The sequence below is a fragment of the Pelobates fuscus genome, chromosome 12 (assembly GCF_036172605.1).
Source record: "Pelobates fuscus isolate aPelFus1 chromosome 12, aPelFus1.pri, whole genome shotgun sequence".
Lineage (NCBI taxonomy): Eukaryota > Metazoa > Chordata > Amphibia > Anura > Pelobatidae > Pelobates > Pelobates fuscus.
In genome coordinates, this window is record NC_086328.1 from 105,023,568 (window position 1) to 105,040,556 (window position 16,989).

The 16,989-nt window shown below is 42.0% G+C and overlaps 1 protein-coding gene and 3 non-coding genes across 4 annotated transcripts in view; all 4 read left to right on the forward strand.

Moving 5' to 3' along the window:
- IPO7 (importin 7) overlaps window positions 1-16,760 on the forward strand; it is a 30,438-nt gene extending 13,678 nt beyond the window's left edge. The window contains exons 5-25 of the mRNA XM_063438087.1: window positions 1,110-1,266; window positions 2,194-2,283; window positions 2,549-2,643; window positions 2,928-3,012; window positions 4,112-4,246; window positions 4,798-4,897; window positions 5,254-5,330; window positions 6,057-6,173; window positions 8,008-8,097; window positions 8,999-9,164; window positions 9,644-9,804; window positions 10,365-10,493; window positions 11,039-11,105; window positions 11,568-11,693; window positions 12,091-12,188; window positions 12,964-13,059; window positions 13,164-13,384; window positions 13,772-13,977; window positions 14,811-15,014; window positions 15,215-15,331; window positions 15,652-16,760. Coding sequence (XP_063294157.1) covers window positions 1,110-1,266; window positions 2,194-2,283; window positions 2,549-2,643; window positions 2,928-3,012; window positions 4,112-4,246; window positions 4,798-4,897; window positions 5,254-5,330; window positions 6,057-6,173; window positions 8,008-8,097; window positions 8,999-9,164; window positions 9,644-9,804; window positions 10,365-10,493; window positions 11,039-11,105; window positions 11,568-11,693; window positions 12,091-12,188; window positions 12,964-13,059; window positions 13,164-13,384; window positions 13,772-13,977; window positions 14,811-15,014; window positions 15,215-15,331; window positions 15,652-15,749 — 2,635 coding nt within the window. The 3' untranslated portion in view covers window positions 15,750-16,760. The remainder of the gene's footprint in view (window positions 1-1,109; window positions 1,267-2,193; window positions 2,284-2,548; window positions 2,644-2,927; window positions 3,013-4,111; window positions 4,247-4,797; window positions 4,898-5,253; window positions 5,331-6,056; window positions 6,174-8,007; window positions 8,098-8,998; window positions 9,165-9,643; window positions 9,805-10,364; window positions 10,494-11,038; window positions 11,106-11,567; window positions 11,694-12,090; window positions 12,189-12,963; window positions 13,060-13,163; window positions 13,385-13,771; window positions 13,978-14,810; window positions 15,015-15,214; window positions 15,332-15,651) is intronic.
- On the forward strand, window positions 3,582-3,761 carry LOC134579709 (small nucleolar RNA SNORA23). The gene has a single exon (XR_010086249.1). It is a non-coding gene; the product is annotated as a small nucleolar RNA SNORA23 (small nucleolar RNA).
- Window positions 8,298-8,478, forward strand: LOC134579710 (small nucleolar RNA SNORA23). The gene has a single exon (XR_010086250.1). It is a non-coding gene; the product is annotated as a small nucleolar RNA SNORA23 (small nucleolar RNA).
- Window positions 11,273-11,453, forward strand: LOC134579711 (small nucleolar RNA SNORA23). The gene has a single exon (XR_010086251.1). It is a non-coding gene; the product is annotated as a small nucleolar RNA SNORA23 (small nucleolar RNA).
- Window positions 16,761-16,989: the final 229 nt, after the last annotated feature.

Consider the following 16,989-nt stretch of genomic DNA (forward strand, 5'->3'; position numbering starts at 1 on the left):
GGGTACTCTTGAAGTTTTATGGAAAATGTATTTTTTTTTTTTTTTTTTTTTTCTGCCTGGAGAGAATTGAGTTATTACAGTATCTGACTTGATTATCTCCCAGGCAGAGAGGAGGGATTGTATGTTTGTTATGGGCGTGTCACACTTTGTAACCTTGCTGTCATTGGTTTATAACTTTGTGTTTTAGTTCCCCACAAGGTCTATGCGGGAGTACCCCTTGCATGGGGATGTGCATAAAAGCAAAGTGTGGCACCATTAAAATTATTCTTGTTACACCCTTCATCTAGTTTCGACTGATGTTTGGGGACCGGTCTACTTTGCTGGGAGAATATGCTTGGGAGGCTGTCATTTGTATGGAGAAGCGTTGAACCAACACTCGAACTGCGAGATATAATCACTCTGGCTCTAGCAGTTCGGGAGGAATTAGGCGAACGGGTATCTACTATACCAGCGTTTGTTACACAGGATAAAACTTACCAGGAAAGGTTACAGGATCTTGACATGTACAGCTCGGAGGAAAGACGAGACAGGGGGATATGATAGAAACATTTAAATACATTAATGGAATCCACAAAGTAAAGGAGGAGACTATATATTTAAAAGAAGAAAAACTACCACAACAAGAGGACATAATCTTAAATAAGAGGGGCAAAGGTTTAAAAATATCAGGAAGTTTCACTTTACTGAGAGGGTAGTGGATGCATGGAATAGCCTTCCAGCTGAAGTGGTAGAGGTTAACACAGTAAAGGAGTTTAAGCATGCGTGGGGTGGGCATAAGGCTGTCCTAACTATAAGATAAGGCCAGAGACTATTGAAGTATTTAGAAAATTGGGCAGACTAGATGGACCGAATGTTTATCTGTTTCTATGTCTGCCAAGAAGAAATGCATGATTATTTTCCTACTGTGCAAAAGGCACATCGTACATAGAATTCTGCTTTTAGATCCCAAATCTCCAGCTTACCTTGGTAGATGCATTACCACTTCTGAAACTGCCAAGAGTGAGTAGTGATTTTTCAGAAGGTTTAAGGTTTTTTTTGTTTTTTTTACAGTTCTCTTCTTGGATACACTGTCCAGTGAAGGGATTTTGACTTGACTTAATCTGTTGCAGATATAAGAAGCCAGAGGAGAGGAGCCCTCTGATAGCTGCGATGCAGCACTTCCTGCCGATGTTGAAAGATCGATTCATCCAGCTACTACCAGACCCCTCCGAGCAGTCTGTCCTCATCCAGAAACAGATATTTAAGATCTTCTACGCACTTGTCCAGGTAAAAATCTTTAACCATCCTTATCTGGCAAACCTAAACCAGATGACTGTCCTTGGATATATACAATTCTAGTTATTTCATTATTGTGGAATCTTGAACCTCGTAATTCATAGATGCCACAGATAATTATTTGCCCGTGATGCACACTGAAATTAAGCCATAAGTCTTGTAAACATGGTAGCCAAACCATAGGTGTGATTGTCTCCTTTAAGGGACACTGTAGGTACCCAGATCACTTCAGCTCATTGCTTAACCTGCAGTGGTAATTATAGTAGTTTTTAATAATTACTTGCTAGGGTTAACTCCACCTCTAGTGGCTGTCTACCCCTTCCACCCCCATCCCATGTTGCTGAACGGATTAAAACCCCTCCAATCAGTTGCCTGAATCCAGTGCCGATGTCCCTTGGCATTTGCCGCGCGCACATTAGACCTCCCTGATACAGCCACTAGAGGAGGACTTAAAACCCTGCAAGGTAAATATTGCAGTTTATAAAAACTGCAATAATTGCACTTGCAGGGGTAAGGCTGGTGGGAGTTGTCACCCAGACTACTTCAACGGGCAAGTGTCGCTTTAAGGGACTTCCGGGTGGCTAATCATATTTTTTAAATTTCATTTCTTTTGGTCGTTGAACTGACGCTAGACGTACTCGCTGCATGTGGACATCCAGCATCATGTAAAACCCCATAGAAAGCATGGGAGGGGGAAGGAAGGCTGCAATGGAGCTCCCTATAGTGCCAGGAAAAATTCCCCCCCCCCCCCCCCCCTCCCTTTTTAGGCTATTAATTGTGCTCATCCTGTAGTACTAACCTGTTTGATTAATTCCTTTACTGTTTGGCTGTCCCACAAACTGTCATATTTCTCAGTGATAAGTGTACTTGTCTGTCTAATGAGGGAAATAACCTAATGCCGGACTCATTTCTTTTTAGTATACTTTACCGCTGGAGCTAATTAATCAGCAGAATCTTACTGAATGGATTGAGATTCTGAAGACTGTTGTGGATCGAGATGTACCTGCTGTGAGTATCTGTTTCGGGTCCATTTAGGCATTACTGGGTTATGCATCCCTATTGCTGAGAATTCCTAGTGAGAGTGCCTTGGGTTTCAAACCACAAAGCCAGATATGTGTTTTTATTTTTTAATATGCTTTATGCACCACAGATTACAATGGCACACCTCATTATGCTGACTAAATCTTGTAGTGCCAAAGTCTTGCCATCTATGAACATATTTTATTTAATTAAAAAAAAAAAAATTAAATTTCCCCTCTCTCTTCCTTTGTAGGAAACACTTCAAGTTGATGAAGATGACAGACCAGAGTTGCCTTGGTGGAAGTGCAAGAAGTGGGCTTTACACATACTTGCCCGTATGTTTGAAAGGTAAAATCTGTGCTCATGATTTCTATAAATGGAGATGCTTTTGGCGAGTGAATTGCGTACGGACCCTAGGGGCTGTCAGAATAGTACACGTTATACGATCTTACTATGGGCAGATCGTCAACAGTGTATTTTGTTACAGCTACTATGTGCCTTGTGTGCAAGTTGCAGTGGTGAGGTTCACAATATAAACACTACCAAATGTTTTGGATGAGAAGGAAAGTAAATTTTTTGTAATGACCATCCATGGCATCTTCAAGGAAGTCACTGTGGGTTTTCTTTCTCAGGTATGGAAGCCCTGGGAATGTCTCTAAGGAATATAATGAATTTGCTGAAGTCTTCCTGAAAGCCTTTGCCGCTGGTGTTCAGCAGGTAAACTCAAGCTAGCGGTGTGGTAATTGTGCAACGGTTTTGTCCAAATAGTTGAACCTGTCTTGGAGAATTTTACCGGTTTGTTCTCAGTGTGGAATAATCTACGATTACTCCCTACTCTTGAAGGGTGCTTGCTGTTCCACACTCTGATCCAGAGCACAAAATCAGAAGCCGCATATATTGTTTCTGTCTAGTTAAACTATTTAACTCCTGCGTGGTTTGTTTAACCCCTTAAGGACCAAACGTCTGGAATAAAAGGGAATCATGACATGTCACACATGTCATGTGTCCTTAAGGGGTTAAAGTGGTTTTCCTGCTATCTGCACTGGAGTAAAGCCGTTCAGATGGCTCTAGGAGTTGCCTAGATGATATAAATCTGCATGCTTTGCTTGTTTGTACGTATTGGTTAATTGAGCTCCAGTAAGGTGTACCTAGATTTCTTCTGATTTGCTTGCTTTGCTCACTGCTGTATTGGTATGATTTCCGCTCCAGTCGGGCGTTAATTTGCTTTGCAGGAGATTGCGTGTTTTTTGGGGGGAGGGGTGTGTTTTTTTTGTTTTTTTACGGCTGCAGCGCTGTGTGCACAGTGTCAGTCTGTGTTTGGGGAGCAGCTGGCTTGCGTCTTGCATTCTGGCTGCTCCTTTCATACAAATCCTGCGGCCGCAGACCAACCTGAGATCATAGTACTGGTCTAGTGACGTCCCCTGGACAATACCTGCACTGGCCAGCCTCCAATCCCTCAGACAGACAATTGCTCATAATGATTGATTATTAAATATTTACTGTTAAATGCATTGGGGAATGCTGTGGATGCATACTAAGATGCTGGTGTTAAATATTTGGATCTCCTTATCCATATAACTGCCTTGGCTTATTGAGGAAATCTAGGATTTATTTGAAGAAAGCTTTTTTTTCCGTTTGCCCCACAATACCACGTGTAGCAATAATAAGGTGGGCCTGGAGTCGGTGTTTAGTAAACTTGAAAGCAAAGCAATCATACCTTAGTCTGTTTGAAAAGTGCACTGCCACCATGAACTCTCATTTCGGGCCATTAATCTCGATTTATTAACTATATATCTGGCTCTTTTCCACACTACAGGTCCTGTTGAAGGTTCTCTATCATTACAAGGAGAAGCAGTACCTGGCTCCCAGAGTCCTCCAGCAAACTCTGAACTATCTGAACCAAGGAGTATCCCATGCTGTAACCTGGAAGAGCCTGAAGCCCCACATCCACGTGAGTTCAGGCACGGGGGGTGACGGGTAGGAAGCAGACTGACATTTAGTGTAGCGTGAAGAGTCCTGCTCTATATTGTCTACTTCTCAGTGACGTGGCAAACTTGATGATGCAGATTGCATCCTGGCTCCTTCAAGCTTGTCCAGTTCTCTTTGGAAATCACACTATTTGTGGTGATTGGCTAGTTGACTATAGCTTAGGACCAGTGTGTACACTGCTGAGAGATGTGATGGTGTCAGCAAAAGCTGGAAGCTGGTTCACATTTTTATACACTGAAGCTAAAATATTTACTGGAATAAAGTGGTCAAACACTTTTTTTAAACCTGTAGAACAGCGAAAAGCTCACTGGATTGTACTGTATATTCAAGTTTTCTCAATTGGAATCCTATAGATCCCATCCTCTGGGGCATTCAGCTTCCAGATCCCCTTTTGCACACGATGCAGTATCCCATCAGTTAATCTACAGTACAGTCAGCAGCTGTCTATTGGAGGCAGCCCTGCTATGTGTGTCTCGACTGACGGCTGACACCATTTTCCTTCTTTGACATCAGGGCATTATTCAAGATGTCATCTTTCCTCTGATGTGCTACACAGACTCTGATGAAGAGCTCTGGCAGGAGGATCCGTATGAATATATCCGCATGAAGTTTGGTATGGAGCAAATATTTGTTTTCTATGAGAAAAATGTTCTCCGTTATGTTAAAACTATTGAATTTTTTTTTTTTTTCAATTCAAACAGCTAGCAAATGCCTACATTGTCATTTGTTTTAAATCCTTGAAGATGAGACAAATTCTATGTTATGATGGGGTTAAAATGGGTTGTAGTTGTGTCACAGCAACTACAAGTGTTCTGTTTGTACAGCTGAGGGTACATCTTTGACACTTACCTGCACATTGTACTGGCAGTCTACTTGTCTATGTGTAACATCGGATGTAGGCTGTGTGCTGTATTTCTATTACACATGCTTGGTCTCCTCTCCATATCTAATTGAGTGTTTTGTTTATAGATGTTTTTGAGGATTTTATCTCTCCTACCACGGCCGCCCAGACCCTTCTCTTCACATCTTGCAGTAAGAGAAAAGAGGTAAAAATCAGACTGCATGTCCTGGTTATATACCACTTGGTACAGTGAATACCTTGCTCAATATGAAATGGCTCTAGGCCTTTCATTTCTTTGGATTCTTTATTCTTAACCTATATGGACTATACCAGCAATCACATATTCTGGCTTCTTTGCATCACCACTTTGCATGTAATTAATGGAAATCTATTTTATACAGTTTCTAGCCTTGTACTCTGACCTGCCTGTGGTTTCCCCTTCCAATAAATGTGCTGCTGCTCCCTTTCATGTCCACATCTGTCCTGGGCACTTTCTATAAAGCCCTGATAACATGGCTCTGCATGTCTCAATACTTCTCCGTTGGATCTCCCTATAATGTGTTGATAACGTATCTCGCCTTGATAACGTGTCTCTGCTCTCCTCTCTTGAACATACCCATACATTTTCCAGTAGCCGTTCTGTGGTTCTCCCAATATTTCTTTCACTAAAATAAAATTTTCAGACAGTTTTGTCCTATTTAAAGTCCTTTCTGAATAAAACCTCTTCAGTAAGAATTTTCAGTCACACTTTACGCATATTTTGGTAAAAAAGGGTATTTTAGTGTGGTTCCACAGTCTAAAAAAGTAGTGACTAAATGGCTTTCCTATGTCCCATGCCATACCCCTCTTCCAGGCTGTACCTTTAGTAATGATTGGTATACTGGCTATTCCAGTAGGATCACTTGATGACTTGGTTTTCTTGTCCATGCAGGTTCTCCAGAAGACGATGGGTTATTGTTATCAGATTCTCACAGAACCAACAACAGATCCTCGTAAAAAAGATGGGGCCCTGCACATGATCGGTTCCCTGGCAGAGATTTTACTGAAGGTAAGGTTTAAATGGCCGCTGATCCATTCTGTGTTAAAGGACCTCTATAGAAAGGCAGACCACTTTATCTCAATGATGTAGTTACATGAAGTAGTCTGGCTGCCATGTCCCTGCCCATTTTAACTCTGCAGCTTAAAACCTTGTTATTCTGCAGGAATTAAAGGGACACTATAGTCACCCAGACCACTTCAGCTCAATGAAGTAGTCTGGGTGCAATGTCCCTCAGGTTTTAACACTTCAGCTCAATGAAGTAGTCTGGGTGCAATGTCCCTCAGGTTTTAACACTTCAGTTGTAAACATAGTAGTTTCAGAGAAACTGCTCTGTTTACATTGCAGGGTTAATCCAACCTCTAGTGGCTGTCTTCCTGACAGCCGCTAGAGGCGCTTCTGCGACGCTGGATGCAAAATTTGCATCCAGCGTGCAGAACGTCCATAGGAAAGCATTGAGGAATGCTTTCCTATGGACTGTTAGAATTTGCGCTGCTCTTGCCGCGCATTCAGCTCCACTTGGGAGCTGACTTCGGCGGGGGAGAAGTCACCGGCACTGGATTAAGGTACGTGGATGGGGACCCTAAGGATGAGGGTCCCCCAAGGATTATATAGTGTCCGGAAAACTTTGTTTTCCTGACACTATAGTGATACTTTAAAATGGTTTTCATTGCTGCGTTAACCCTTCTCTAGTGACTGTCATAGTGACAGCCATTAGAGGTGCTTCCGTGAAATGGCAAAATTAGATACCATCTCTCTGAGACCGTCTGATTTGCAAGTTATTTTGCTGCGCATGCGTATTTGTCTCCCAATGCTTACATATGGGAAAACATTGGATTGGCTGACATCAGATTTGGCAACATGCAAGTGCAATTAGTAATCTTTAAGTCTGGCAGTGTTGGCCCAGTCATCTAAATGGTGACACACGATAGCATTAGGAATTCAAATATGTATTCCCAACGCTATAGTGTTTAACCGTAGTAATCTCCCCTGAGCCTGGTCTTTGCTCGTAGAGCTAAACCCAGAGCATTTGCCAAGAGCCTGTCATCTGGATAATAAGCCACATGTGAACAGCTGAGCTAGTTTCAATCAATCATAACTGTAAATCAAACTCTCCCAATCTGCCAATTTAGGTAAATGTGATGCCCAGATATATTGACAATTTTCGTTAAAGGGAAACTCCAGTGCCAGGAAGACTCAGTTTTCCTGGGACTGGAGGGTCACTCTCCCTCCCAATCCCCAGTTACTGAAGGGGTGAAAACCCCTTCAGTCACTTACCTGAGGCAGCGGCGATGTCCCTCGCCGCTGTCTCCTCCTCCGCGCCGCTCCTCTTCTGTTTTGCGTCGGCCGGTGGGCGAGACTGATCCCGCCCACCGGCCGAGGAGACCTAATGCACATGCGCATGCGTGGCAATGCCGTGCATGTGCATTAACGCTCCCCATAGGAAAGCATTGAAAAATGTCAATGCTTTCCTATGGGGAAATGAGCGACGCTGGAGGTCCTCACACAGCGTAAGGACGTCCAGCGACGCTCTAGCACAGGTTTCCTGTGCTGTGAAGGAGGAAGTGACCTCTAGTGGCTGTCTAGTAGACAGCCACTAGAGGTGGAGTTAACCCCGCAAGGTAATTATTGCAGTTTATAAAAAAAACTGCAATAATTACATTTGCAGGGTTGGGAGTTGGCACCCAGACCACTCCAATGGGCAGAAATGGTCTGGGTGACTGGGAGTGTCCCTTTAAACGACTGGTTCACCCATGTGTATTAGGATGGGGATTTTAATCGGTAGATTTTAGTGAACATTTTCTATTCTTACTTTTTTATCTTAAACTGTCTTTTTTAATTCTAGAAAAAAATCTACAAAGATCAGATGGAGTTTATGCTACAGAACCATGTTTTCCCACTTTTCAGTAGTGAGCTGGGCTACATGAGAGCTCGGGTAAGTACATGTACGGTGCACATCTCTTGGTCCTCATTAAACATTGCACAGATAGCTGCATAGTCCTTGATAAGTAACATGGCATCTTCAAGTTGCCATGGAAATGCCACTTTCTGAATACATTAAAAGATATGATAGCTGGAATGTTTTTGTACGATGAAGCTGTGTGGTGTAACTTTAGAGACTGTCTTGTTGCGGCTGCAGTGCTGTGTGCACAGTGTCAGTCTGTGTTTTGGGGGGCAGCTGGCTTGCGTCTTGCATTCTGGCTGCTTCTCTCATACAAATCCTGCGGCCGCAGACCAACCTGAGATCATAGTACTGGTCTAGTGACGTCCCCTGGACAATACCTGCACTGGCCAGCCTCCAATCCCTCAGACACATGACTCATTCGGTGTTAATGTGCCCACCCCTTTATTAATGTTCTGTAGCTATTGGCAAGGTGAGAATTTTTAATGGTGCACAAGTTCAAATTTACTTTTTTCCAGTCAATGCTTTATATTTGCGAGGAGTGACTGTTAGAATTATGTTCTGTAGATCTTTTTAGGACAGTAGCTAGGTTAAATTATTTCTGATATAGTTTTGGTGTGGTCTCATCATGATTTATCATATGTAGATCTAGGAATGTATACAGATGATGTTCCTTTTGTTCTGATGCAACACGGAACTGATGCAACAGAGTACAAAGCTTAAAGTTAATCAGCATTTCCAGCAATAATAAAAGTTTATCTATTACCAGTAATAATGATTTGACAATGTCAACCTCTTCTCTTGGCCTAATGTGGGAGATTCCTCCGTTGCGAACATGGATATTATGTATATTGGATATGGCACACGTAGCCTCCTAGCTACATAATGCGCATTTAAAATGGTAAAGCATGTTTCCTCAATCTGTCCTCTCCAGGCATGCTGGGTCCTTCACTATTTCTGTGAAGTCAAATTCAAAATTGACCAAAACCTGCAGACAGCCCTAGAGCTGACCAGAAGGTGCCTGATTGATGACCGGGAGATGCCAGTGAAGGTGGAGGCAGCCATTGCTCTACAAGTTTTGATAAGCAACCAAGAAAAAGGTACAATTTTCTTTCTAAGTGTTTTTTTGTTTGTTTGTTTTTTTTAATCACGTGCAATCTTGTCTTTGTTTATGTGCCTGGTTCACGTTTATACCTCAAACCCTCTGTTTCGAACGTTCTGGTTGTGCGTGAATTAGAGGTTACCAAGCTGTCAGGATTTCTGTGTATCCTGGACTACTGTGGTCTCGGGCTTGAAAACCACAAATCTGGATTATTTTTTTGATGTGAATATTCTTTTTCAACTTTAAACATCAGCACAATTCCTTTGTTCCCGCTGTGTGATCTGTCATATGAGTTCTTTAATGACCTGAAATAAGGCTTCATTATTGTACTGCATGTGTTTATCTACACTTGTCAAACTGTCCCTTTGTTTTCCTTGCTAGGCCCTTTGTCTGATATATGCAGCTGTATCTTTAATTACTGAAGACAACTTGACAACCCTGTTTCTAGGCTTAATCTTTATTTTTTTCCCTTTTCAGCTAAGGAATACATTGCCCCGTATATCCGACCTGTGATGCAATCTTTACTGCACATTATCAGGGAGACAGAGAATGATGATCTCACCAACGTGATACAGAAAATGATCTGTGAATACAGTGAAGAGGTCACTCCTATTGCTGTGGAAATGACACAGCATCTGGTGAGTCTGCAGTCTGGGAGAGTATTTGTGATATGCTTTATTATATTTAGTACCAGAATAAATCCTTCTGCCCAGGTGTCATCCTTCACCTCTTGCATGAAGAGGCTTAGACTTCTTTTTTGCTTTCTTAAAGGTACTGATCAAGGCAGACCTCTGGGCCATACAGCAATAACCAGCCTCCAATCCCTCAGGCAAGCAGGAATGCTTTCCTGTGCAGCTTAAAATTGTACACTGATAATTCCAAGTCGGCAAGGCAGTGTTTGGTTGTTTTTTTTTTGGGGGGGGGGGGGGGGGGGAGAGGGGGTTTGCAATAGGGATACCTGCAGCATCCTTGGCTAATAACTGGCCTCAAGAGCAGCAGGAGTGTTAATTATTTCCTCCAGGTTCATCCCTCCACAGCATGATCCTAGGAATCTATCGCTAGCCCTGAAACATGGAGAGGAAGTTGTCTTAACCCAGGGCTGTATGATCCTGCATTGACCTTGATAAAAGCTTCAAAACAGGATGATTTTTTTTTTTTTCTCTGTGCCAGTAGTGACCAGAATGTCTTATTTTTCTAGGCAATGACTTTCAACCAAGTAATCCAGACTGGGCCGGAGGAGGAAGGCAGTGATGATAAAGCTGTGACTGCAATGGGAATCTTAAACACCATTGATACTCTGCTCAGTGTAGTGGAAGATCACAAAGAGGTAAGGATGTTTTGTCACGGTGCCTGGCGTTCATCAAAATGGAATGTCTTAATTTTCTTTTCTTTTTTTTTAAATATTTTTTTTTCTGTGCAATTTTGAGAAATCCCTTCCTTACCTTTTCAAATACCACTTTGACAGCTATCGTTATGCGCTTTGGATCAATTCATTCAATTGCAATGATTCATAGTGTTTTTGGAGCCTATTATGTCCATTAAAAATACATAAATGAATAATGAAGGGTAATTTAACTTGTGTGTCCATGGAATAGGACCAGTTGGAAACGCAAAACACTGTCCACAATGACAGGCCGTTTCATAGCAGTTTATTGCTAGTGTTCCCACCTTACACAGAATACCTTGCTGCTCATTTAGCTTTGAGGATATTGGTCCATAGGAGTGGGGCTACACTTCACGTGTAATGGTGGGTGGAGAGGGCTAATGGTTCGGACTGATGACTGGTTGGTGGGGAGGGGGCTAATTGTTTGGGTGGGTGGAGGGTCGCAGTTTTTGTTTTGTTAAAGTTTCCCAATCTTTGTCCCTCTGTAGATTACCCAGCAGCTTGAAGGAATCTGTCTGCAGGTGATCGGAACAGTTCTCCAGCAACATGTACTGGGTATGTATGGGGAGGGTAAACTAGAGCTGTAAGCTAGTATTACTGGTGATGGTGATATCATGGGCAGAATGTTGCCCTAATCGGTCTACATAACTGAACTAGGTACAGGTAATGTACGCGGAGAAGATACATTGAAGGGTGGTTTCCTTGTATGCATTGTCACGGCTGCAGTGCTGTGTGCACAGTGTCAGTCTGTGTTTTGGGGGGCAGCTGGCTTGCGTCTTGCATTCTGGCTGCTTCTCTCATACAAATCCTGCGGCCGCAGACCAACCTGAGATCATAGTACTGGTCTAGTGACGTCCCCTGGACAATACTTGCACTGGCCGGCCTCCAATCCCTCAGACATGGTGTGTATTGTCGCTCTTCTGTACAATCTGATAAAGGGATTGCAGCATTCATGGAATGTTGGAGTAATTACTTGGGGTTTATTGGTTAACTGGAATCTCGCTCTCTTCATTTCAGAATTCTATGAAGAGATCTTCTCCCTGGCACACAGTCTCACCTGCCAGCAGGTCTCTGCTCAGATGTGGCAGCTCTTACCCTTGGTGTTTGAGGTCTTCCAGCAGGATGGATTTGATTACTTCACAGGTGAGTGAATAAAGCTTCCCTGAGCAGAGAAAATGTTAAATGAAAATAGTAGTAGATATGTTGTCAACGGTCCCTTTTATATTAAATTTGGAAAGTTCTACTTCAAATTCTTTAATTGGGGGCTAGGATGGGGTTCTATAAAATGGCTTGTGATCTCCCCCTGTGCTGGCTTTAAGTGTCTGTCCTGTTCTGAGTCTATTCCCTCCACTTTCCTGACACTTTCTGTCAGAAGTAATATATACAATATTAGCCAATGTGTCCAGCGCTACTCAGTAACACAACTACACAAAGTCTCCTTATTGCTTTGTTTAGCAGGCTTCACATCTGAATTGGAAAGATTAGATGGTCATTAGTTTTGTCTTCTGTGAAACTGATGTGAATTTTTTTTAATGTATAGACATGATGCCCCTCTTGCATAATTACGTCACGGTGGATACAGACACTCTTCTGTCTGACACAAAGTACCTGGAAATGATATACAGCATGTGTAAAAAGGTATGTACAGGGGATACTCACACACAAGATCTCTACCAGGTGGTCAGGTTTTTTTTTTTTTTTATTTCCCCATTGTCAGATCTTTTTAATATGCAGCCTGGCAGGATGTTTAGATTTTTTTTTTTATTCTATACATGGTTTTTATATCTCACCCCCTAATCAATTTTTAAAATTTGAATGGACCAGTATGATGCTCTAGGGGTGAAAAAAATATAAAACCACAGGAAAATTTTAGTTCACGGTGTTAAAGGGATTCTATAGGAAAGCAAACCCTGTAGTGTGCGCCACCCTTCCAGAAGTGCTGAAAGGGGCTAAAACCTCTTGTCACTTGCCTAAATCCAGCACCGATATACCTTGGTGCTAGGTCAGGCTCCACCCACACTCCTCCCCACTTTAAAATCAGCTGGCAGGGAGACCTAATGTGCATGTGTGGCAATGGCCTGGCTCGCATTTGGATTTCCCGATAGGAAAGCATTATTCAGATAATCATGCAGAGCATGAGGACATCATAATGGACCAAGGGTCCATTTCTATTCTGGAAGACCCTCTAGTGGCCGTCTGGTAGACAGCCACTAGAGGTGGAGTTAACCCTCAGAGGTCGTTATTGCAGTTTCTTAAATTGCAATAATTACCACTGTAGGGTTTATGGACATGGTACATTGCACCCAGGCCACTTCAATGAGCTGAAGTGGTCAGGGTACCTACAGTGTCCCTTTAAGTGTTTAATTACGGCTATGCTGAGCTGGGTTAAACAATGAATGTCTGTTTTGTTCAGGTACTGACTGGCGTAGCTGGAGAAGATGCGGAATGTCACGCTGCCAAGCTTCTGGAGGTGGTCATCTTGCAGTGTAAAGGCCGAGGCATTGAGCAGGTGAGATGGAAAGTGACATGCAGCACTAATCTGTCTTTCCGACCAGTGTAATAGCTGGAAATTAGGTTGAAGAATTAGCATGGCTCATACTTCTTTCATTCCAGTGTATACCGCTGTTTGTGGAGGCAGCTTTGGAGAGGCTGACCAGGGAAGTTAAAACGAGTGAGCTTAGAACAATGTGCCTGCAGGTGGCCATTGCAGCTTTATATTACAGCCCTCCCCTTCTCCTAAACACGCTGGAAAACCTGCGCTTTCCCAACAACGTGGAGCCAGTCACCAACCACTTCATCAAACAGTGGGTTAGCGATGTTGACTGCTTCCTAGGGTAAGGCCCACCAATACCTTCATTGTTGTCACATCTTTTTAAACCTCTCCATGATCTGACTGTATTCTGTCTTTCTACACACTGTAAGCTTTGCAGATTTACTTTAGACTAGTTCTGCTAGTCCCTCTGGTTTTGGTGCGATATGACCCGTTCACTAGAGTGGCTCATACTACAGAGTTCTGTGACTTCATCACACGAACACAATATAAGCTTATTTTTCCAAGAAGGCATTTTGTTAAAAAATCATCTGTTCTGTTACAACGAATGTAACAAACTAAGAGCAGTTATTGTGACATGGAAATGTAACTTTGTAGACATTGTGGTTCTTTCACAAGTCTCCAACCCTCCAAAATATTTAACTTTTTTTTTCTTTTTTTCTCTTATCAGACTACATGATAGGAAAATATGTGTTCTTGGTTTGTGTGCCCTTATCGAACTTGAGCAGAGACCCCAAGTATTAAATCAAATATCTTCCCAAATATTGCCGGCGTTCCTCCTTCTGTTTAATGGGTTGAAAAGGGCATATGCCTGTCATGCAGAGCAAGAGAACGACAGTGATGATGATGAGGATGGAGAAGAAGATGATGAAGCAGGTATGAAGTTTTGCATTGGATTTTTTCCATGTATCCTTTCTCTGATTGGAATAATACTGGTCGTGCCAGGCACTATTCGCCCCTTGATAATCATGCACTTTATTTGAAAACTTATTTGCATAATTACTTCAAACCTGGGGTGCATGGCTAGATTTTACATTGCTTTAGAAGCAATTTTAAATTAGTTGAAGTCTTATGTTAAATACTCAAATATGCATTTGTAACACAGCTTGTTCCTTTTGAGGGTGGTGTCTCCTCCCCCCTTCCCTAAATCCAGCAGTGTCCCAGCCTCTCCACAGCTACTGTTCCTCCTTTTTGATATAACTTGTGCCATTGGATGCTTCTCTATAAAGGAGCATTGATTGCCCTACTATACATGTGCATCAACAGGGTTCTCCCAGTGAATAGACTGACTGTATATATTTTTTATTCACAAGAAGAGCCTCTAGCAGCTGTCTGCCAGATGTAAGCATGGCCGTATGAAACTGCAATGCTGAGCTCTTATAATTGGTCAGTCTGCTGGGACTGCTTCTGGGCTCAAAGACCACTACTTTAAACTGTAGTGCTTTTTATGCTTGGTGTTACTCCTATTAAAAGGTTTGTAAATTTACACAGCATTTAAAGAAAAAGAAGAAAAATCTCCATTCCCAAAAACCTTCTACAAAGATTAAAATGTTTTGGAGTGTAGTACCCATTATCTTGCAATAGTTCACATGGGTTCTGAAATGTTGGCCCAAGCTTTAGAATAGCTTGATTCCTCCCCCTGGTTCAGCCAGGCAGCATGTTGTCACTCAGTGGGAAGTCAGGTCACTAATAAAATGATTTTCCTGCAGAGCTGGGAAGTGATGAAGATGACATTGATGAGGATGGGCAGGAATACCTGGAGATTTTAGCCAAACAAGCTGGGGAGGATCTGGATGATGATGATTGGGAGGAAGATGATGCTGAGGAGACTGCGTTAGAAGGTTATACTACCCTTATTGATGATGAAGACAATCCAGTTGATGAATATCAAATATTTAAAGCTATATTTCAGAGTAAGTTTGTTCTTGTTCACCATGGAGTGCTTCTTGGTTAACAGAGACCGTTACTGGCTCTCTTTAGTGTGTCATAATTAGAGTAGCCATTCTCTTATCACTCAATATTAAATGCAAGTGACAGCTGTGTTAACGTTCCAAGTCTTAATTGTGAAATGAACATTTTACTATTTGTTAATCATGTGTCTCATCCATTTTAGAGCTTCAAGCTCGGGATCCAGTTTGGTATCAAACACTTACTCAAGGACTCAGTGAAGAACAAGGGAAACAATTACATGATATAGCGACGCTGGCAGATCAGAGGCGGGCAGCTCACGGTATGTTCTGAACACTGGCGTTTGATCTCCTTAACCACACTCCCAACACTTGTCTATGCGCCTATAATTTGCAGGTAGCTTGTTCCATTTAATATGAATCGCTAAGTCTTCTGTCTGGATATTGTTTTGTTAAGACTTAGTCTCCTTATTACTCATTTGTTGGTCAATGACAAAGTAAGACAGTTGTGTAAAGTGCCCATTGCAATGGGCATGCTGTAGCATGGAGGGGGTCCTTCCTAATGCCAAACAGCATTTATTTTTGCCCGCGTTGACTTCTGTACCTTTACTTATGTTCTTTTTCTTGACTTGTTTCTTTGCAGAATCCAAAATGATTGAAAAACATGGAGGGTACAAATTCAACGCTCCAGTTGTGCCAAGCTCGTTCAATTTTGGAGGCCCTGCCCCAGGAATGAATTGAGCATTCTCTTCCTTTCCTGCTAACGTGTGACTGATTGTAGTGAAAACGCTTGTGTTCCTCCCAGTAGTGGTTCCGGAACAGGTTCATGTCATTCGAAGCTCACTCTGAACTAATAATGACTTTGCAATTGGACATCAGAATCTGGAACATGTGAGAGCGGATCATGCAACTTGAGCCTGGGACAGCGAACAGAGGGTTTATATTTTTTTTCCTTTGACAATAGTAAGAGCTCAACATCCAAGCTTCTAAAACACTGAGGAAATCTGAAGCCTGCGGGGGGAAATGTCACAGAAGCAAAAAAGACCATTAATGTGGGCAGTGGGACTACTTAAAATCTTACAGTGCACATGAGGGCCAATATGCATTTTACTTCACCAGTTTTAGTGTACGAGCAGATGCCATATTACTTGCCTCAAATGTCCATTCTTTTATTGTAAAATAAACAGAGGCAATGTAAGTATAGCCTTTCTGGGGCTAATCAATTCCATTTCCAAATGTACTTGACTGTTCTTAATGTAGAATGTTGAACACTTGTAGCACTACACAGATAATTAAATATGTAAATGAACAGCACTTTTATATGAAAGTATCCTACTCGCCCCGTGTACAAATTGGCAAATGATTTGCTGTTTATACATTCACATAAGGGATGAACTAGGGACAGCTTCAAGTTTAACTTAAAATGAACTAGCCGTTTTGTACCTTGGTGACATCTGGGCAGTCACTTTCTGGTTGTGACTTGAATTTGGTTATGTAAAAAGGGGTAATTAATATTTCATTGCTGCTACAATTGGCAACACCCTCTGTGTCCTTTGTCTTTCTTAAAGCTCTAAATGTTACGAGTTAAATTTGGATACAAAAGCGTAATAATGTAGGCACTGAGAGAAACATCATTTATCTGCTGAAGCATGTAATATTGGACATGAAGCTCTATTCTTAGAGTTTGATTGAAGTGTGTGGATGAAACATCTATATATGCAATCTATTAAAATAAGAGAAGAATTTGGCTAATTACGCTTTGGGCTCCAATTTTATTTATTTCTTGAGCACAGAAATCAAGAAACTGCTGCCTGTGCCTGAGTAAGTATTATCAAAGGAAATGTGTGATCGTATTAGAATGCAGCGTTTAACGTGGAAGGCGTAAAAAAAGTAACCTGACTTGACATTCCAGACCCCTAAGGCGGCACATTTCAGCTTTTTAAAATGCTTTAGGGATGACTTGTCCCCCACGTGAAACCTG